At 53.5% G+C, this 21,869-nt stretch overlaps 1 protein-coding gene across 33 annotated transcripts in view; it reads right to left on the minus strand.

Moving 5' to 3' along the window:
• PRRC2B (proline rich coiled-coil 2B) overlaps positions 1–21,869 on the minus strand; it is a 90,150-nt gene that overhangs the window by 47,261 nt on the left and 21,020 nt on the right. For 31 of the 33 annotated variants that reach the window (XR_010841814.1, XR_010841813.1, XM_059071407.2 and 28 more), the window contains exons 2-7: positions 13,377–13,546; positions 12,362–12,539; positions 9,508–9,610; positions 6,684–6,756; positions 2,670–2,813; positions 301–542 (exon numbers count right to left, since the gene is read on the minus strand). Coding sequence is in view for 31 of the 33 variants with exons in the window: in XM_059071407.2 (XP_058927390.1) it covers positions 301–542; positions 2,670–2,813; positions 6,684–6,756; positions 9,508–9,610; positions 12,362–12,539; positions 13,377–13,491 (855 nt within the window). In the remaining 2 variants the exon portion in view is untranslated. The remainder of the gene's footprint in view (positions 1–300; positions 543–2,669; positions 2,814–6,683; positions 6,757–9,507; positions 9,611–12,361; positions 12,540–13,376; positions 13,547–21,869) is intronic. The other 2 variants (XM_067040417.1, XM_067040441.1) reach the window with 2 other exon arrangements.

The following is a 21,869-nucleotide window of genomic DNA, read 5'->3' on the forward strand; positions in this document are numbered from 1 at the left end:
CTGCTGTCAGTACGCAGATCTGGGGACCTGTGTCTTGGGGAATATGCCTGCCTCTCCTTCTTCTAAAGAGCTACGGCTAACATAACATCCACATCACCAGGGAGAGAAGCCAGAGGCCTTTGAAGATTTGAAAAGGAGGAGAGAAAATGCCAAAGTAATGGAAGCCTCCAAAGTAGGGTATCAGGGCAAAGAAACTGGGAGGGAGAACCCAAGGTGGACATTCAACCACGTGAAGTAGGTTCTGCTGGACATGAACAATCTGACCTCATGGGGAAAAAAATGCACACTCCAAAGACTTACAAAAGCAGGAAGCATGTCATGGTATGTAGGTGGGTGGTATACATTCCCCATGAACTGTGAAGCCCCTTTTCGGACAGGCTGAGCCGGGCGGAGAGAGGGGTCCTTAGAATCGCTGGTACATGACGAGGAGGGGGCTCCGTCTCCCGCACTCGAGTTCCTGCTGCCCAGCTCAGTTGGGGAGGCGCTCAGAGACGTGGCAGAAATTATGTTTCGCCCACCGCCCTCCCTCCAGCTTGTCACATCTGGAAATTGAAAGGGGGCAAAAGGGGAGAGGGAAGAGGAGGGGGAGGAGGGATTGTATGAGGTTCTGAAGGTCAAGGGACCCCCCTCACTCACCAAAAAATTTTTAAAAATTAAAAAATAAAAAAACAAAAGTGAAGAATCGAGTCGACTGGTCAAGTCTGTCAGGGAAGGTGGGGGGCAGACACCTGGCCAATGAATATGAACTTGCTGAGGGAGTCTGACTGTCAGGGAAACACGAAATAAGGTCCACTCAGAGAGAAGGCAAGTGTAAACGAGACGTGGTCTTCATCGACTCACAGAAACTACACAACCTCAGACCTAACACCCCAAAGAAACCAAGATGGCCCCAATGAAAGCAGCCTTGGGTCATTTCTTCCACAATCATGCTGACCCCAACAGGACCAGCACTGGACTCAGCACTGGACTTGACTTTAGAACCAGAGAGAGTTCCGGACATGTGTTCAAGCTCCACTCAGCAGTGGCACCTCTAGTCAGAGACTCCCCAGCTGTGAAGTAAAGCAGAGCTGCTCTCCCCACCGAGAGGCGGCTGGAAGGGTCTGGAGCCCTATCCACCAGGCCTCGGCCCGCCAGCTCTGGCAGCGGCCTGTGGGGCCCTCCCACAGGTCACAGATTGAAATCTGCCAACCCTCTCTGACCATCTTTTTAAGACGATGCTTTTCACTGCAAATGTAGCAAAGCCTGGCAGAATTAAGAGGTCAACGAGGAATCAGATGAGCCAAAAAGACTCCTCTTTTCAGTCAACTTGTAGTTAGGAATTGAAACACAAAAGGTCCCTGAGTACCTGACCCCCAAGAGAATGGAACCCAGGACCGGAGCCACGAAGTCAGAGACTGCTCCCAGCTCTTCAGGTACCTCGTGCGTGATCTTGGCCAAGCCCTGGTCACCCCTCAGGCCATCTGCTTCTTCATCTTCTCAAACAAGGAGATGGAAGTGATTCCAGAAGCTTCTTCTAGTTCTAAACTGTTCTAATCCTATAGCAGCTCATCTTAGTTAATCCCAGGAAGTTAAAGTTCTTGGCCTAAGGAATCTGATTATATATTTGGAGCAGCCAAAATAACCCAGCATAGGCTGCTGAAAAGGCAGTATGTTTTATGAGAGTTGCACAGTGATTGTTTCATTTATAGGATATCTGTTCTCACTTTGGGATACCTTGGGGATTAATCAAAACAAGCAGATAAAAGTCTCTCATATTTCAAAACCTGATCAACACCCTGCCCCAAGGGCTACTTCAGAATCATGATTAGAACAGATGGAAAATCCCGTTCCTAAATGACACCTCGAATACTAACCACCCAAGGCAACGCAGAGAAAAACAGCACCAGTAAGAACTGCTACACAATCCTGCTGACCCCTTGGCCAGACCCCAGATGAGGGGTCGTGGAAACTAGGGCTGGGCCGGCTACTCAACCAGGGTAATGTGTTAAAAAAAAAAAAAAAAACAGATTCTAATTGGGCTGGGGATGGGCGAGGGCTGGAAATCAAAGACTTTTTAACAAACGCCCCAAGTGATTCAGATAGGATTCGGCCAAGTTTGGGAGCCACTGATTAGAAAACAAGCTCGTCAATGGGGAATCAACTTAACTGACCCTTGGTCTGTCTGTCCTTGCCATGACCACCCAGGTCCGGCAGAACTAACATCTGATGACTGCTGGGAAGGCGGACAGGCCTGGCCTGACCCAGAGGACAAGAAAGGAGGAGTGACCTCCAGCCCAGCCCAGGGAATAAGCCTAGCAGGCGCATGGATTAGGTACAGGATCAACGGTCGTGCTTTCCAGGCAGGGAACCTGGCTCCTCGGGAAACAGCATGCTTCTAAGGGGGCAGAAAGACAAGGGGAAATTCTGCTGTTCCCCTGGGTGCCCAGACGGGGCTGCAGTTCACCTACTCTGCGGGCGGAGGCTTGGTCCTGGCCCATACGACAGATCTAAGGGGGCAGAAAGACAAGGGGAGATTCTGCTGTTCCCTGGGTGCCCAGACGGGGCTGCAGTTCACCTACTCTGCGGGCGGAGGCTTGGTCCTGGCCCATACGACAGATCTAAGGGGGCAGAAAGACAAGGGGAGATTCTGCTGTCCCCTGGGTGCCCAGACGGGGCTGCAGTTCACCTACTCTGCGGGCGGAGGCTTGGTCCTGGCCCATACGACAGATCTAAGACGCCCTTTTCTTTGCCAGCCTTGTCCTGCCCTCCAGCTGCTTTCAGCGTCGGAAATTCCTCGGGAGAGAAGGATAATAGTCGGCTTGAGGCCCTTAAACCTGTCAAGAGAATTGGAAAGACGTATGGAGCACGTGAGATTGGCATCAACAGTTCTCTGCTTTAACAACGGCACACGCTGGCAGCCACGCTGCCCTGAAGGGAGCTCCTTCCTGGGGTGCTGTCTGCGCTGGCCTTCTGTGTGTGCCCGCAGAGCGGCACTAGGGTTCCCTGAGGGTGCCAAAGGGAGGCTGCCCGCAGACCGCACCAGGTCCCTTGCCAGCCACCCTGCAGGAGCTGGTCACAAAGGGCAGGGGGTAAGGTATGGCAGCAGTTCCAGCCCAGATCCTTCCCTCCCACTCCTGGAAGAAGGCAGTAAGGTCCTTCCAGTGGCCCTGGGGGGGTGGATAAGCACGGTCTTTGGTGAAATCAGCCCAGTGAAGCCAACTGCTTTTGGATGGAGGTAATGCCCTGCCCCACAACGCCTCCACCCTAGATTTACACCCTCACCCTAGATTTATGCCTCTTCGTTTGTCCACTCCAGTTTACTATTTTCTACAGAGATCCTCAAGCCCTACAAGACCAAACATTTCACTCTTGCAATCTGGGAACAACTTCTTTGTTCTTTCATTCATTCCTCTACACTATGAACTCTGCACAGAAGAAGGCTTTTCTTAACTTTGTTCCAATCACTCACAGCACTTAGCACCGGGAACCTGAAATCGTCTTTTCGATGAATAGATAATAATCAACGATGCATTTTAGCGTCTAGAGTGGGATTTCGTCCCTCCCTCTCCTGGAAAATACAGCACGTGTCCAGCACCACACAAACTTAATAACAGCAATATCACACAGTAAAATGTCCAACTGTGACATGCCTTGATCCCTAGACAATACAGCCAAATCTGCCCCTAGGTATTACTGATCTGAGGACCTGCTAACTCAGGCAGACTTTGCCGGAAAGATGCAGCGGGGATTAGTGCAAACGCACAAGGCGGTGATTCATTCACCATCCCACTTAGTAAAAAGGTCCAGGGTCAAATGAACATGCCAGCGGGATAACTGGACACATTATTAACCAATGATTAACCTGAGAGACAATCGCCAAGGGTCACAAAGGAGCACTACTGCTCACAGAGTTGCTTCATTATGTTAAAAGGTCATTGGCAAGAATGAAATACGAAAGTCACGCTTTAAATATATGTTAGAGGGACTTCCCTGGTGGTTCAGTGGTTAAGACTCTATGCTTCCACTGTAGGGAGAGCGGGTTCCATCCCTGGTCGGGGAACTAAGATCCCGCATGCCGTGCAGCGCGGCCGAAAGAAAAGAAAAAACATAGGTAATTTGAAGTTAAAAAAAAAAAAAAAAAAAAAAAAACAGCAAATGCCTAGTACTTCTTTTCTGCCTCAACAGTCATGAAGGTATTATTCTAATCATGAATTAAACTTACCCTCCACAGATGCAAAAGATAAAGTGAAGAACTCAAAATCTCAAACCAAAGTAGCAGTATTCCTAAGGTTTGGACACCCTGTAATGTTCACCCACCAATCCCTCCTACCATCTGTTCTCTGCCACGAGAAACTGAGGCAGCGAAATCAGGGGCTTCTTCTGAGGCCCCAGATGGAGCTGCCGGTGGTGCTCTGGCAGCAGAGCCCACGAGCCACGTGCAGCTCTGGCCTCTGCCTGAACCACGCAAGCAGACCTCCTGGGCCTGATCCAGGTGAAACAGACCAAACGACCACCTTCTACATGGAGAGAGTCTGTCAACTCAGGAAGAACCCTTCTGAGTTCCAAAGAGTCATGAAGATGTTTGCGGGCCACACCCCCAAATCCCCACAGCCCCGGTGGCATCGCGGGCTTCTGACCCCGGCGTAGGAGGGGGACCAGGAGCTGGGTTCCCGCCCCAGCCCCACCTGGTCGGCACGTGTCCGTTCTCTCCTCTTGGGCTACTGGCCTCTGCCGTCTCCCAGACGGGCTATCCCATGTTTACAGAGTATTTTACTGTGTTTTAGGATTATTTTCTAAATCAAGTTTTCTTTTGACATGTAATACAACCAAAAGGTTCAAAGGTTAAAGAGCCTTAAAAGAGCGTAAACAGAAGCCTACCTCCTACCCTCGTGCCCCATCTGCCTACTTCAAACACCCTCGCAAAACAGGTAGTCTTCTGTTTCGTTCCTTCTCTCCCTTCCTCTTAGTTTCCTTCCAGAGATTTTTTTTTTTTAATGCGCACACAACACTTTTAGAAGCATACTTTCCCTCTCCCCAGTTGTTTGCACAAATGGTAATATACTCTGCGTACTATTCCACACTTTTTTTCACTTAAGAATATGTCCTGGAGATTTTGCCAGATCAGTAGAAAACTGCTTTTTTTCCTTACAGCCAAGCAGTATTTCATTAAAGTACCATCCTTTGACGGACATTTCAAGGGACCGTGTCCAATCTTTTGCTATTACAACGCTGCAATGAATAATCTTGTGCACGTCACTTCACACAGCTGTCAGTATCATCCACAGGGTGATCTCCTCCAAGTGGAACCGCCAGGTCAAAGGGTATCCGTGCTGGTGTGTGACGGGCAGTGCCAATTTACACTAGTTTTTTTTTAATCTCTAAGTTCTTATTAAATTAAAATGACTACTCCATTTACTTAAGGAATTTCCAACCTTATGGAAATGAAGGCTGCAGAAAGCAAAGAACCGCTGCTAACAGTGCGGTGAATCACCTTCACCACGCCTCTGTGAAGACCTTGCTTCCGGTCTGAAGTGCCTTGCTGCATCCCCGCCCCACCTGGCCCCCCTCACCCTCCAGGCCGGGGCAGCCGGCTGAGCTCCGCCGGCCCTTTCTCCTCCAGGCGAGCTGTGGCTCCAAAGCCCCCAGCACAGCTACGGGCTGAGCAAGGGGTGGGCCTTCAACCCCACGGCGACCCGAGGCCAGAAGGGCCCGTCCTTGGGGCGTCAGAGTGGCAGGGGTGTGTGGGGAAGGTGGCACACGGAGCTGGTTTTCTACTCTAAGCCATAAAACGTAAAGTCTGGCCAGGCCTTGGCCGGCAGGGATACGCAGAAGACAGAGGGCAGTGCCGGGACAGGGGCCAAGGGTAAAAAGGGCTGCCCGTGCTGTTGCACAGGAGAAAAAGCAACTGCGGTGTAGCCGCTCACACCACCGTCCCTCTCCATCCAGCTGGGGGCGCCGCTCAGCGTGCTCTGCACAGCGTGCTAGACACTGGGAGACCAGGAGAGTTCATGTAGAAGAATCTGGGTATTGGGCTCCTCTCAAGAACACCCGCGGACCCTGGGCCCACATTCTCAAAGGACTCCAGTCCCTCTGCCCCAGCGCCCCTCAGCCATGCCACTCGGGGGCTGCTCTGCTCTGGGCCTGCCTTGGAGCCACTGCAGTCCGTTGCTCGGCATTCACTTAAAACCCAGGACGCTTCCCCCTTCCACTCACCCCACATCGTCCCTGTGCTGAACCACCGCAGCCGTCTGAGTGCTTCCCCTGTGGCAGGCAGGACACCAGCGCTAACAAATACCACGCAACCTCCGCATGCTCCGGAGTCACCGCCCAAAAGCAAGCAGTTCCCAGGGCTGCTGATGTACAAACCCAGGTACAAAGCCAGCGCCCCGTAGGCAACACCTCCTCCCCAGGGGCCAGGGACTCGCTCCAATAGCGGCTCAGCCGACGAGGGAGCGCCGGGCCAGCGTCGGGTCTCCTCCGCACACCTCGGGAGGGCTGTCCTCAGCAATAACGTTCAATGAAACCAGAGAGCTGACGTGCTCTGCAGAATCGGCACTTCCACCGCCAGGGCAAAGGCAGTAACTCACTCAGGGAGCAGAGTCCACAAAGCTGCAAGCCGAAGACTGCCTGGACAGAACTGGAGCAGTCCAGAAAAGGCACTCATCCCTCCCACCCGCCCACCACAACGCCACACACACACTTACCACCTTCGTGTCCTGCTGGCTTTCCATTCAGCTGTGCCCATGACTTTGGTCCACCTGGCGCTGAACTTGTATTCTGAAGCAAGGAAGACAATGAGGACAGGGTCAGCCCGGCGGTCTGCCGTCCACGCTCTGAGCGAGCCAGAACAAGGTGCCCTCGGGTCCTCACCTCAGGTCCAGACCCTACACTAACGTACCCGCTACCACCACACGGGCAAGGCCCAACCACGTGGGCTTTCCACGCAGCCTCCCACTCGGGTGGCAGCCCGGGGTCAGGACCCACGGCCACATGACAGACAAGGAGCAGGCCGGAGGGCAAGCGGCCAGCTCAGGGTCACACGGCAGAGCCAGCGCTGCGCTCAGAATATGCTCCCGGACTGCCTCTCATGCCCACACAGAGCTACTCTGTCTTGCTCCAGGGACAAGACCAAACCCCAATTCTAGTGTGTCTGTCTGAACTACTGGGTAGCGCCGCTAACAGAACACGCGCACGCGGGAAAGCTCGTGTGCCCGACGAGTCGCTGGCCGGGCCACTGCACCACTTTCCACAGTTACTGCCGAGCCACGAGGCACCACCCCCCCCAACCCAGGTGCGAGGCCTTCCGCCTCCACTGATCTGGGCTTGCCCGGCTCGGCTCACCTCTGCTGAAAGCTCACTGCAGGCCAGGCATGGTGCTAGGCACACCTGGGCCACTTGGGTTAGACACTCAGCTAGTGCGGCGGGACCAGGACCTGCCCCCACCCAGCCTGTGCCCAAAGCCCCTTAAGGTCCCCAGCCACTGAACTCAGCTGTCTTCCCAACAACACGCTACTTAACCACGGAAGGTAAAGATACACAAATCCAAGCTGATGCAGCGTGATGTTCCATCACATACTGGACTAGATCCCAGATGAACAGTTACCCCTTCCCATCCTCCCCCTGCCGCTGCCGCCACACACGCTCAAGGCAGACGGCTGTCTCTCTTGCCTTCGATGCAGAGCTGAGCACGTGCAATAACCCATGTATTTATCGCAGACTTGCCCTGAGTGGCCTGGAATGCCCATGGTCCCCCGTGCAGACCACACAAGGGAAGTGCCAGCACCATGACAGGGGCAGGGCAGCCCCTGCTGGGGTTGAACGGCCCCTGAGGGCAGGGCGAGGCTCCAGACCAGCAGGAAGCAGACGGGCCCCGGGGCACTGCCATCCCACAGCCTCTGGCTTGGGGTCTGCAGCCACAGGGACGGCCCCCCTGCCCTCACCCACCGAAGGCACTAAACCGGCAGAGAAGGCCTAGGGCCCGTGAAGGGGTTACTAACACTGTGGCAAATCTCACCCCAAAGCCGGGAACCACCGGGGGTCTCCTCCCAACACCGTCCCCGCACGAGAGGAGAGCTGGTTAAGTGCCAGGTGGAGGGCCCGCGTGCCGGCTCCAGGACAGGGCCCGACCTGACCGCAGTCCCCGCGGCTCCCGTGCTCCACAGGTGCCCAGGCTGCACGCAGGCCCGGCCCAGGCCTGTTCGTCTCTAACAAGCTTGGAAGGTGAGTCTGACATAGAGCCAGGGCTGTAGAAAACAACCAAGGCTCCTTAATCGCACTCAGCTTCAAATTCTGGGAAACAGATACGAACTCTACACTACACGCTCTGACTGATCAGCAGGTCCCAGTGGATTTAGGCCAATGAACGTGCAGTCTCGCATGAATATGGATTTCTTCTTGCTTCTCCTTTAATTTCAAAGCACAGTTCAGTGTTGGGTAGGGAGGGTGTCCCTCCGGTAAAGCCATAAGCTTTCCCCGCAGATGGGGACGGCACCTCAGTCCTTCTACTGCCCAGGCAGCAATGCAAACTGAGCCATTCTTTCAAGGGAGCCAGTGAATGCCAGGTATCTGTCTAGATTTTTTCTGGTCTTCTAAAAGATTCAGACATCTCGTCTAGATTTCTAGCTACCGGATACTGGCCTCTGTAACCCACAGACAGACACCAATGGACCAAGTACAATATGAGCTCTTTTTTTTTTTTTTTTTGGCAGTACGCAGCCTCTCAGTGAGGGGCCTCTCACTGCCGTGGCCTCTCCCGCTGCGGAGCACAGGCTCCGGACGCGCAGGCTCGGCGGCCATGGCTCACGGGCCCAGCCGCTCCGCGGCACGTGGGATCTTCCCGGACCGGGGCACGAACCCGCGTCCCCTGCATCGGCAGGCGGACTCTCAACCACTGCGCCACCAGGGAAGCCCTGAGCTCTTGATTAAATCATGACTCTGTTTAGAGGCGTATGAAGTGCATGGATAAATAAAGGATTATAGCTCAGTATGTCCCAGAGCATGTTCTGTGAGACACTAGTCTCTAGAGATATTCAATGAAAAGAGGTTTCCAAGGACAAATACATTTCGGGACCGCTGTCCATGATGTCCTTTTCCTGGAGACTCACAGGACACATGAGCATACTGAAGACACTGAGAGAAAGTATGACATTAAGAAAAGCAAGTGAAGGAGGCTGCTTCGTTTTGTTTTCCAAACTCACCAGACCACTGAACCTCTCTCTGTAGCCTAACACTTGCTGTCTCCTTATGGCACTTGCTTCTGGGGAGACACTGCGGGGGGCCCAATCTAGCCTGTAGCTGCCAGAGTGACTCACCTCAAGCTAAGGCAACTGGAATCAAATTAGGCATCTAAATTCTATTCTGCATCTGGGGTCTCTCCCAAGAGTCACTCATCAGGTTTGCCTCTGGAATGAGCACGTCACGCAGAGAGAGCCACGCTTCTCAGCGACAGCTCCCACTGGTCCCCAGCGCCAGGGAGCTCAGAGGCGCCGACGCCTAGGCAACCATCGGGACCGGGTCCCCAGCACCTACCTCCTGACTGATCGACTGTGTCGGTTTCTGCAAATTGGAGACAGATTTCTGCAAACCCGGCTGCGGCAGCAACTCCGGCGGCTGAGAGGCCGTCGCACTGGAACTAGACAAAGGCAGGACACACACAGGAATTAGACAGGCACCGGCCATGCCCACAAGGTCCCTCCACATTCCCGAGAGACACGGCTGCTCGCTGGCTGGGAGCAAGACCTCCTCTGGCCAATAAAAATACCTTCCCCGGCAGACTCCTAGGCTGGCCAAGACAACGAGAAACTGGCCACGTGTGAGGCCTGCTCACCGACATCTGATAGGACAGGCCAGCCCTCTGCCTTTCCGCAGAGGCTTCTGTCGGCAAACAACGAAGAGATGGAGGATCTGCCACGAGGGAGACTGCGTCGGGGCGGGGAAGGGGCTCTGAGCTCCCGCCCCTCACTCCTGACCAACAGCTCACAGCTCCTCAGGGGCTGATCTCTTTGAAGCATGAGCAGATTTTTTTTTTAAACCTTCTCTCGGCTTATAAAAGAAATACATGCTCATGGTAAAAATAAATAAATACATATAACAACACAGAATTTGTCACGATCTCATCCTCCTGAGAGAAACTCAAGCAGATTTTTCTACATATACTAGCATAACATTTTGTAACACAAGTAGGTTACCACCATACATACACAGTCCAGTAACTCGTGTTTTACTCAATGCCCTTGACATCTTTTCGTGACAACACATGTGGATCTACTGATTTCTTTTAATGACACAGTACAGGTGGATGGGTCACAACGTGCCAACCTCCAATTTTTCTTCTATTACAGATAAAACTGCAAGGAGCATTTTTCTGTACACATCTTGGCACACTTGTGTGTACGCAATTCAGCAGTCTAAGTTCTTAGAAGTGGGACAGCTGGATCAAAAGACGTTTTAAAGTTTAAAAGACACCATGGAGCTACCCTCCAGCAAAGGTGCGTCTGTCGATCTATACCCCACGAGCAATAAGAAGCGTTCTGATGGAAGATTTCTGCCAACTTGCAGCCTTCCAGTCACTCTTTCTGTTCAACCTTCCACCCAACGAGCTTCAAGGAGGACAGCAATCCCCTGGCCAGAATCCAGCCAATGCTGGTGGCTCAGCTGAAGCCAAATTCTACACACGTCCAAGGCTTACTCAACCGAGTAACTCACCACCTGTGATTATTACACAATGAAGGCCACTGACCCTCCTCTCTCACATCACCTTCTACCTGAAATAGATGCTTCCGGGTGGTGTCACTTCTGTGGTCTCCACACACTGAGTCCCAGCAGGTGCGCCACCCCCCTCGGCCGCCTCCCTGGCAGCCTGGCGAGGACGTGGCCCGGGGGCAGCGAGAAGCAGCGCCGGGCCTGCTGCCCCGCCAGCACTCACTCTGCGCCTCGGGCTGCCAAACACGCTTCGGCACGCCGGCCTCGCTGAAGAGGCCTGATGCTTTAGATGCCACTGGTGCCTAAGACTGGATAAAAGGAGGGAGCAAGGCTCTGTCCTCTCTCTAGAGCTTTCAGCAGCACAGGCATTTCAACGCTTACACTGCACTGTCTGCAGCGTTTACGCGTGCATAGAACGAGGACATCGGCCACGTCCCGCCTCTGTGCCAGGCCCTGTGCTAAATACGTGACTGGGGTAAATCTCGTCCATTTCCTGTAGTCACCCCCAGAACCAGGTGTTATTTGTATGTCTCAGAAGGACAAGATGCTCAGAAGTCAAATAAACCAGGTCCCATAAACCTAATAAACGGCCCGGCTGGAAACCACACACATCTGTCCAGCTCGAAAAGTCACACTACACGGTCAATCAGGATGACCCCTAGGCCAGCTGCTGGGAAATGTCTTACGATCTGTTATTCCCGATCACCTGACCCAGTTATTGGCTCACTCTCTACATCTTGTCTGAAGTAACTACAGAAGTTTTACAGAAGCTACTGGCCACTTCCAATTAGAGAAAAGGACCCTGGCTGGCAGGCTGTGCTCTGGGCCGCTCTTACCTCCTGGGTCCTGAGGATCGGCCGCCGGACCACAAGGGAGGCAGCGCAGGACAGGGGGCGAGGCTGGGCCGTTCTGTTTTCACGGCAAACCCCGGCAGCAGGGCTCTGCCTGCCAGCCTCAGCGAGGCCCCAACCTGCCCAAACCCCTCCCAGCGCAAACCACAACCCCCTTTCCTGGACACCCTCCCGCTGGCTGGAACGCAGCCGGGGGCCACGGGCCACAGGAGGAACGAAGGCTCAGGCGGCACACTCGTGCTTTCAGCGCCACCACACAACAGCAGCCAAAACAGCCGCGCTGCCCCTCTAAAGATGATTTCTGTGCCAGATGCCGGGCCTCCTAAGGCTCCCGTAAGTGCTGTGCTGGCAGAGGGTGGGCCTGCAGGGAGGCTGCGCGCTGACCCCGAGTGCCTGGACTGGGGTGGCCGTCCTTGGTAACTGGGTCCTACGGAGCATGTGCAGGCACCTGTGTGGGGCGCTGCTGCCCCACAGCTGGGACGGCTCCTCCTTCTCCACCTGGGGCCCGGCACCCAGGGACCCCAACCAGAGTGAAGCGCTCAGCTCTGCCCACAGTGGCTCCTCTGAGAGAGATGAGCCCTTCTTAACAAGGCACAGGGGACACTGGTCACCAGGAAAAGGCAGCTCACGGCAACACTGTTGCATCGGCTCCCAGAGCCAGGAAAAATGAAGGCAGGGAGCAAGAAACTGCTAAGCAGCAGGAGTCGGGGTGAAAGAAGCTTCCTTTGGAACCTGCCCAGTTCTCCAGAGCTGTCCCCTGCAGGAGGAGAGGGTGCCAGGCCGTGGACAGAGCTCCAGCTCCCGCCTGCTGCCCGCCCCTCCGCTCTCACCTCTTTGGGTCTTGCTGATCCTGCTTGTTTGCCCATCCCGTCCCGTCCTTGGGTACTATAGCGATGTTGGGGTCGTTTCCTCTGTTTTCAGACTTCAAGCTTGGCAGGTTTGCAGGCGGTGGCATACGCCGGGCTGTGGCAACTTTCCCGAGACTCTGTAAGCCATGTCTAGGAATAACTGCGTGGAGGGAGAGGTGGAAAGAGATGTTGCACAGAAAGTCATGGAAGGAAAGATGCCGGGTTCATTCAGCTGCTCTTCCAAACTCTAGAGGATGACAGAGGCAACCAAACAAAAAACAAGGGACAGACCCGCCACGGAAACACACAAAAAGTGCTTGGTAGTCACTTGTAGTCAGTCCTTTTACAAGCTCTTCACCGAGGACTTCAGAGACACAGGAGCCGCTGAAGTCTGTGCGAAGGCTTCCGGTTTACTTGTGGGCAGGAGGCTCAGGGCGTTTAGGACATGGGGGAGGGGCCAGGCCTAGAAACCTCCATCCCACAGAATGAGCAGCCCTGTGCAGAGGGGAGACTGCTCTGGCCTCGTTGCAGCAGGACTGAAGGGACAGCCTCGCCTAGACCCAAGCCAAGCCTGAGCAGGGCCCCCAGCATTCATAAAATCCTCAAGGGGTGTGGACAGAATCAATAGGAACTTTTCCCACCAAGCTCCGGAATATCAGAACCATGAAACCTAAAGGGGTAACTCTGATGCAAATTAAATTCCATTCTACCCATCGGGTTCAAAACATCCATGGCTTTAATAAGATAAGACAGATGAGGAAATAATCCTAGTAGAGCAGAGTCAGGATATTCCAGGCTCTGAAATCAGACATCAAATAGGAGCAGAGGGTGACGTGTTTCCCCTGAATTACAGGATGACCACCACGTGCCCAAAAGACTGGTCTGCAGGGACCATTCCTGTCTGACCAGACAGGGGACTCTAGGTTTTCCTGATCCTTGACCTGGAGCTTCTCACTTAAGGGAAAGCATAAGGAGCTGGCCTCCAACCCCCTCTTACCTGAGGATCTGATCGAGTCTACTGATTTTCCTTTATACTTATCAAACAGGCTGAGAGTCGAATACTTGCTTTTCCCATCCTTGCCCTTGGTTATTTGCCCCAAACGATCGGACATTGCGATGAAATGTCATCTAGTAAGGAAATTTTTCTCGGCACCGCTCCCGATCTGCCTTTGAAGTGGGGGAAGAAAAAAACAAAAGAAGTGTTAATACAACAGAACCTCTGGTCCAGTGGACGGAATCCTTTATGGATCGTGGATCTCCCTGAAGATCTGGAGAAAGCTTTGGACTCTATCCCTAGAAAGATGCCCTTAGCACACACAGGCAGTCTTGCTCACATTTAAAGAGCAATGCTAAGAACTCTCCCTGCCTGAAAATCAGCTGACTGTCACTCACCAACCACACGGAGATGTAAACTTCTACACACTGAGTCCTCTCCCCGAGTCAACGACAGCTCCTCAAGGTGGAAAAACAAATGCTCGTCCCTTGTAGCACATCCACGTAACATCGAAAATAAGGTCGTCCTTATGGAAGGCTACTGTCCCTTTCAAGGATGAGCAGACCCAAACCAAAGGGAAGCACACAGTCAGGAAATCACCCAGGAACAGCCGGGTGCAGGTACCTGTCAAACTAAAGAACCAGCACCCAGAGGGAAACACCTGCTCAGGCAGCAAGAGCAGGGCTCTCTGAGGTGTAGACGGGGCAAGCAGAGGGCAGGCCTCCCGGGGCAGAGCCCACACGGCTTCACTGTCCACTCCTGCCCTCCACTCAGAGAACATCTTGAAAAACCGACCAAGGAAGAAGCTTCTCCCCTCTGCTGCCTTCTAACTTTCTACGGGCTCCTCTAGGGGCACTTTCCTCATTCACTTCCTCGCTCATCCACTCCGATACTCAGCAACGCTCCAACACGCCAACGCCAGCTCCAGTGCCTTTTGTTCCACCCTCTCTATCCGTGACTCGAAACAGGCACTTGGTGTAGCTGCGGCAGGAAGGTCTGTCATTTCATCCTATTCTGAAGCCACGCCAGCCAGGAGGGCACATCCAGTGAGCCGGGTACATCCATCCTTTCATTCATTTCACATGAAACCCGACACTCAAGACCCGCCGGTCACTGTCTCCGGTACAGGAATAGATAAGCACGCAACCTGCATCTGGAAACACTCGTGCACCTCAATGGATGCCTAGGGGTGAGCGTCGTGAGCTGCATACGATGCGCAGGGGTCACCTACCGGGTGCAGCTACAGCCAGCCAAGGGCGAGGCCCACGTGCAGCACCCGGTCCCCAGGAAGCGAACCACACTGCAGTGTCCAGGAGACACAGGGCTCCAGGAAGAAACAAACCAGCAGAAACGCTCAGGAGGTCACCAAGCCTACACGTCAGAGCACTCAATGCCAGCCACCTTCCCCAGTGCCTGCCTCACGTACGAGGAGCAAGGAACAGCGGTGACAGCGAGGGAAACCAGCCCGAAGTGCCCGAATCCAGGTTTTGATGCCAAGGGTTCCAGGACACACCCCTTTATCTTTAAATCTCCCTCTCCGAAGCTGCACCCAGTGAGTTTCTGCCAAAGTCAGCACTAGTAATAACCTCCCCTGGCTGCTTCCCCCAGACTAGGCTGTAAGCCCCTCCTCCAGGAAAGGGACTGGATCGTGTTTGTGTCAGACCAGTAATTAATAGGCTTTCAAATGGAAAACAACCTGAAATTCTCCATTAAGACTAGATGAGATCTAATTTTTAGACACTTGTCATATCAAACCAACAGAAAAGATCACTGGGGTGGGAACATGAATCCCCTCCAATACACATGGGCACACGCACGTTCCACTATGAACAAAAGCCCTTGAGACGGCCACCAAGGTGACAGCCACACACGGCCCCAGCCTGCACAGCTCAGTCTAAAACAGGGGTTGGCAAACACTAGTCAGGGCCCCAGCCAATGGCCTGCTTTGTAAGGCCCTCAAGCTAAGAATTATTTCTTTTCTTACATTTTTCATACTTGTTTTAAAGAAACAAAAAATATGCAACAGGACAGGTGGCCTGCAAACTTTGCTGACTCTGGTTCTAAAAGGAAAAGCCTTAAAAAGGCACTTTTGAAGGTCTCCAGGCAGCCCTGCAGAGGCCCTACAGCTCCAGCGGGGGTCCAAGGAGGGGCCCCGGCAGAGGGATGAAGTCTTTTATCGTCCGTAGGAGACCACTCCACGGGCTATAACTGGGATACTGAGGGACTCCTGGCACTCTGCTGAATAACAAAAACGTTGATGTCCTAATTCCCAGAACCCGTGACTATGTCCCCTTCTCAGGCAAAGGTGTGATTAAATTAAGGATATTGAGCTGGGGAGATTATCCTGGATTATCTGGGTGGGCTCAAGGTAATCACAAGGGTCCTTACAGGAGGGAGGCAGGAGGGTCAGACTCTAAGTGGCTGACAACAGGGGCAACACGCTGGAGGGGTGCTCTTTAAAGTTGGAAGGGGCCACGAGCAGAGGGGTGCAGGCCGCCTCGAGAAGCCGGAAAAGGCCAGGGAATAGATTCTCCCCCAGAAGGAGCACAGCCCAGCCGACACCTCAATTTCAGCCCAGCAAGATTCATTTTGGACTTCTGACCTCCAGAACTCGGAGAGAACACATCTGTGCTGCTTTCAGCCACTAGATTTGTGGTAATTTGTCACGGCGACAACAGGAAACTATTACAGTTGTTTACTCAACACGTTTTTACTAGGCAGGCACTGTCACGTGCCGAAGCCCTGAGCTGGGACTGGGATCCAGCAGAGGATTAAATGGACACAAGCTCCACCCCACGTCCAGCCTACAGAGATGACGGGACTCACCCACAGTCACACAGCCGATTAATAAGAAGCATGTTCCAGAATCTCTCACTTCAGCACAATGATGGAAAATGCTAACTTACAGCTACATCTCTGCTGTCCCTGACCACAACTTTCACCTGACCACTGAACCTACAAACACTTCTGAACAAAGCCAGTGATACCTCCCTTCCCAGCCACACAACTTTCAGGACTACAGATGCCGCATCATCCATTTAAATCCAGATAACTAGTTCTTCACTAAATTAAAAACCAAACCAACAAAGAGAAATAAAAATTATTCACCAGACATTCTGGGCCATCAAATTGCTACATTAAATCTTAACATGCTTGATTTTTTTTTTTTTTTTTTGCGGTACGCGGGCCTCTCACCGCTGTGGCCTCTCCCGCTGCGGAGCGCAGGCTCCGGACGCGCAGGCTCAGTGGCCACGGCTCACGGGCCCAGCCGCTCCGCGGCATATGGGATCTTCCCGGACCGGGGCACGAACCCGCGTCCCCTGCATCGGCAGGCGGACTCTCAACAACTGCGCCACCAGGGAAGCCCAACATGCTTGATTTAAAAAAAAAATTTATTTATTTTATTTATTTATTTTTGGCTGCGTTGGGTCTCTGCTGCTGCGTGCGGGCTTTCTCTAGTTGCAGCGAGCAGAGGCTACTCTTTGTTGCAGTGCGTGGGCTTCTCACTGCAGTGGCTTCTTTTGTTGCAGAGCACGGGCTCTAGACTCATGGGCTTCAGTAGTTGTGGCACGTGGGCTCAGTAGTTGTGGCTCACGGGCTCCAGAGTGCAGGCTCAGTAGTTGTGGCACACGGGCTTAGTTGCTCTGTGGCATGTGGGATCTTCCCGGACCAGGGCTTGAACCCGTGTCCCCTGCACTGGCAGGCGGATTCTTAACCACTGAGCCACCAGGGAAGCCCAACATGCTTTTTAAAAATCAGATGTCTTGGGCTTCCCTGGTGGCGCAGTGGTTGAGAGTCCGCCTGCCGACGCAGGGGACGTGGGTTCGTGCCCCGGTCTGGGAGGATCCCACTTGCCGCGGAGCGGCTGGGCCCGTGAGCCATGGCCACTGAGCCTGCGCGTCCAGAGCCTGTGCTCTGCAGTGGGAGAGGCCACGGCGGTGAGAGGCCCGCGTACCGCCAAAAAATAAATAAATAAAATTAAGAACAGAACTACCATATGAGCTGGCAATCCCACTTCTGGAAACTTATGCAAAGAATATGAAAATACTAATTTGAATTTGAAGAGCTACATGCAACCCCCCTATGTTCATCACTGCATTATTTACAATAGCCTAATGGATGAATGAATATAGAAGATGTGGTATAGACACACAATGGAATACTATTCAGCCATTAAAAAAGATGAAACTTTGACACTTGCGAGAACATGGATGAACCCTGAAGGCGTTGCGCTAAGTGAGACAAGTCGGACGTAGAAAGACAAGTACTGTATGATTTCAACTCATATGTGGAGTCTGAAAAGCCAAACCAACAGACAAAAAAATAAATGAACAGACCAAAGCAAACAAAAACACACAGATACAGAGAACAGAGCAGGGGTAGCAGAAAGGAAGGGGTGGGGAGAGGGCGAAATGGGCAAAGGGGATCAACGTATGGTGACAGACAGAGACTAAAGTTTTGGTGGCGAGCACGCACTGGGGCACATACAGAAGTAGAAATATAAAGTTGTACACATGAAACATATAATGATATAAACCAATGTTACCTCAATTTTTAAAAAAATCTTAAAAAAAAAAGCCTTGTCAGTCCAAACTTCTGCCAGTTCACTGATGCAAACCCATCCTTCTCTGATTCTTTACTTCCTGGGCCCACGGGCAGAGGTTAGAGTAGACACAGAGAGCTCTCAGTGGGTCTTCCTGGTGACACCATGCTTCTCTGAACTGACCAGTCCCCACACTCACCCTCACGGAGCACCAGGAGACCGGAGCCTGACCGTACCCCCTCTTCCGGCACCCCAGAAAAAAATAAAGAAAAACCCTGGCCAAGGGGAACTAAGAGGTACTAGTTGTTGGTCAAAAACTGTTGCTTGAACTATGTCCTCTAAATAAATTCAGCCATTCAGCAAACACTTATTGAGCACCTACTACGTTTAGGGAATATGCTTTCTACTCCTTTTGACAAGAGCCCCTCAGTGAAGCCAAAACAGGGAACACACTGGACTAACGCCTGCAACTAAACCCATACATGCACTCTTTAGAGGGACCCTTCTCCCACTTTTTAACCAAGTTTTGCACCTGCTGGGCACACTACTATCCTCTCTAGACCTCAGTTTCCCCACCTACAGAACTGAGGGGCCAAGACAAGATTTCACAAATGCCAGCGGGTTCTAAAATCAAACGTGTCAATGTTAATAACCTCCAGCCAGGGAATTACACGATTTATTGTCAAAGCAGCCATGTCTTACCACACATCGGGACTGGATTCTGTACTTTTATAGAAATCTGGGGTGCTAACAGGCCACACTACTGAGCCACCATTGCTATGAAGACGACACCTGTGCGGAGGGGGCCTGGCACTTCTTCACTGTAATGCTCCACAGTCAGACTGCACAGATGGACACCCTTCGGCCTCAATTCTCTCTTACAGCAGGGTGGGCAAATTGCAGTCAGCCTAAAGAACGTGCAAGAGGGCACGCACGTTCCACAAAGCAACAACTATTTACTACCTGGCCCTTTACAAAGCAAGATTACAGACACCAGCCTCAGGGCACGCAAGGGGTCATTTATTGAGCCAGATTTCACTGGACACAAATCCAAAATACAAATAAAAACACTCTGGCTTCCCCAAGGGTATGCAGGTATGTATCTCCTCCAGCGAATCAGTGTCAAGTTTGGGGCCCAGCTCTGCCCCACACCCATCTGGCTACTCTGCTCGCCCCTCGGTTTTCACAAACATCACCAGTCACATTCACACAGACACACACACACACACACACACACTCCACTAGCCTGTCAGATAACAGACTTGCAGGCAAACATGTGGGTGTGACTCGTGAAGCTGGGGAGGCGAGGGAACACGCTTCTGGGTGGGTCAGAGGCGTGTCCATTCCAGCCTGCCTCGTGCCTGGATCCGCCTGGATCCGGGAGAACCAGCCGAGACACCGGGTTCTGCAGGCAGCACAGACCAAGTGTGGAGCACAGCCACGGCTTTCACACTGCTTGCTCTTCCTTTTCTAGGCAACAGAATTCATTTCTGTTTTTTTTATTTCCTAAACAAGATCTAATTTGGAACCTCAGTATTACATATAAAACAGCTACAAGCCAAGTGAGCGCCATCCCCCAGTCCTGCCCCCATTGCTGGAAGCCTGCCTTCCCACGCGGCCACCTGAGGCCCCGCGGCACGTGAAAATGGCTCGCTTGAAAGAAACAGAGGAAAGCAGGACCCGAAGTCCGTGTGAAGACAGCTTTGAGGAACGAAGAAAAGGACGTTTTAACAATATTCCAGGTCTGCCCCTCTTGGCGAGTTACCTGAAGGAGTGCTGAGGGGCCCAGGCTCTGCTGGAGCAATACAAGCAGAAAGCTTCACCAGCAAAGGCAACGTAGTCGCCAGGCCCCAGGCCTCCAGCCGGTCGCCAGCCGCCTGCTCTCGGTCCACCAGACGGAGGGCCTCCCGCCCTCCAGCTTATCAAAAGCCATTTCCGAGGAACAGGATGCGTTTCACTCCCACTTGGGTACCAGCCAGCGACAGACGCCCGCTCGGCCAGGGACTCCCCGGGGAAGCGCTCCAGCTCCGCGCTCAAGGCCGGCCGGCATCCTCTCGAGAAGACACTACTGTCATCAGCCTGCTTTACAGAGGAGGACACGAAGGTGAGGTGAAGGCAGAGAAGTCTCCGCCCAGGGTCACAGGCTGGAGCCCGGGCAGAAACACCAGGCTACAGAGGGGCCCTGACGCCAGGGTGCTGAGGCTCTGTCTGTGGGAGGGTGAGTGCACTGGCTCTGACACGGGGCAGCGCCAGCTCAAGGCTGCCTTCTAGGCAACTGCACGGATGACCGGACCGGACAAGCCGTTCAACGGTGAACACTCTATACACACACCAGGGCTGCCCACAGCCAGACTTACATCGGGGCCAACCCAGGCTTTTCACAGGTCTCCCTGAGTCTGGTAACATTTGGTCACATCACCTGCTTTCCTAAGCAGTCCTCAATCCTCAGGACACCTGGAGCCATCACCACCAACAATGAAGGACTCAATGCGAGCTCCAGCCCGGACCCCCCTGCTCGGAGCGGAGGTGGTCGGTCACCGGGGAAGACCCACGAGATACAGAAACAGCACGTTCGGGCTAAGTGCCACCGGCTCCAGACACAAGCAGAAGCCCCCAACCGGGGTGGGGAAAAAGGAAAGCATCATCCAACAGGAAGGGAAGCTGAGCAGCCCGGATAAACAGATCAGGAAACAAGCACGTAGGTCAGTAAAGGACCTGGTCCTCAGACAGTATGCTTGTCCAGTCTCAATCAGAACATAAAGAACCATCCCCCACAAAATCCGGGTACAAGATGAATAAACAATTCCATCCTTCTCCAACACGTCAATGTCTGCCAAAAAAACCACAACTTCAACATGGGGAGGCGCCACATCACCTAGTTCAAGTCATCAGATGTGTGCCGCCTGCTCTGTGTAGCAGACATGGGGCTCCTAGCTGCTGGAGGTGTGGAGGCAACGAGACCCCAGCCCGCCCTCCAGAGCAGGCTCTAGACGGCGGCATCTCCATCACCGCCACTCAACCCCCAGCGCTGCTGCAACCACAGACAACATAAACGAAGCAGCAGAGCTGGGTTCCAATAAAACTTTATTTACAACAACAGGAGGGGCGCTGGATTTGGGGCTGCAGTTGGCTGACTCCTAGTCTAAAGGGAGAATCCGATGTGGAAAAGAATACACCACAGCAAAATGGATTCAACAAAAAGGGGCTCACGTATCCCCCAGGACTACGCCCCAGGAGGAGGCAGGAGTGGGGGGCGGGGATGGGGAATCCCGCCTGGGTTTGCAGGGAAGCTTCTGCTCCCTCACTCGGCGACAGCATGACCAACTCCACACCTCCAGCTTCCAGGGCCCCAGTCAGAAATCCAGGGCGGCCACAAGCACAGGGCCCCGCACCTTTCCAGCCTCCCGAGGCAGGAGCTGGCCCACCTGCAAAGCTGGAGCCTGGGCCCAGGCATCCCACCCGCAGGAGCCCAGGCAGGGGAGGCTTCAGCGGGACAGGCCAGCACAGACCTCTCCAAGAACAAGCTGCCTGCAAATAAAGGCCTGAGGGACGAACAAAGGGCTGGGGTTAAAGGAGACTCAAGCCACCACCCGAAGACGTCCACACCTCTGAGGGAAGAGCAACACCTCAGGACACTACAGCAATTAAAAATAAGGACGGGGCTTCCCTGGTGGCGCAGCGGTTGGGAGCCCTCCTGCCGATGCGGGGGACGCAGGTTCGTGCCCCGGTCCGGGAGGATCCCACGTGCCGCGGAGCGGCTGGGCCCGTGAGCCGTGGCCGCTGCGCCTGCGCGTCAGGAGCCTGTGCTCTGCAACGGTGAGAGGCCCGCGTACCGCAAAAAAAAAAAAAAAAAAAAGACGAAGGCCTGAGCTGCAGGAACCAAAGCACTTCCCCGCCCCCAGCTGCCTGCACACCGCAGGGGCTGCAAGCCCCATCCCCGCTTGCCGTCCTGC

The sequence above is a fragment of the Kogia breviceps genome, chromosome 8 (genome assembly GCF_026419965.1).
Source record: "Kogia breviceps isolate mKogBre1 chromosome 8, mKogBre1 haplotype 1, whole genome shotgun sequence".
NCBI classification, from domain to species: domain Eukaryota; kingdom Metazoa; phylum Chordata; class Mammalia; order Artiodactyla; family Physeteridae; genus Kogia; species Kogia breviceps.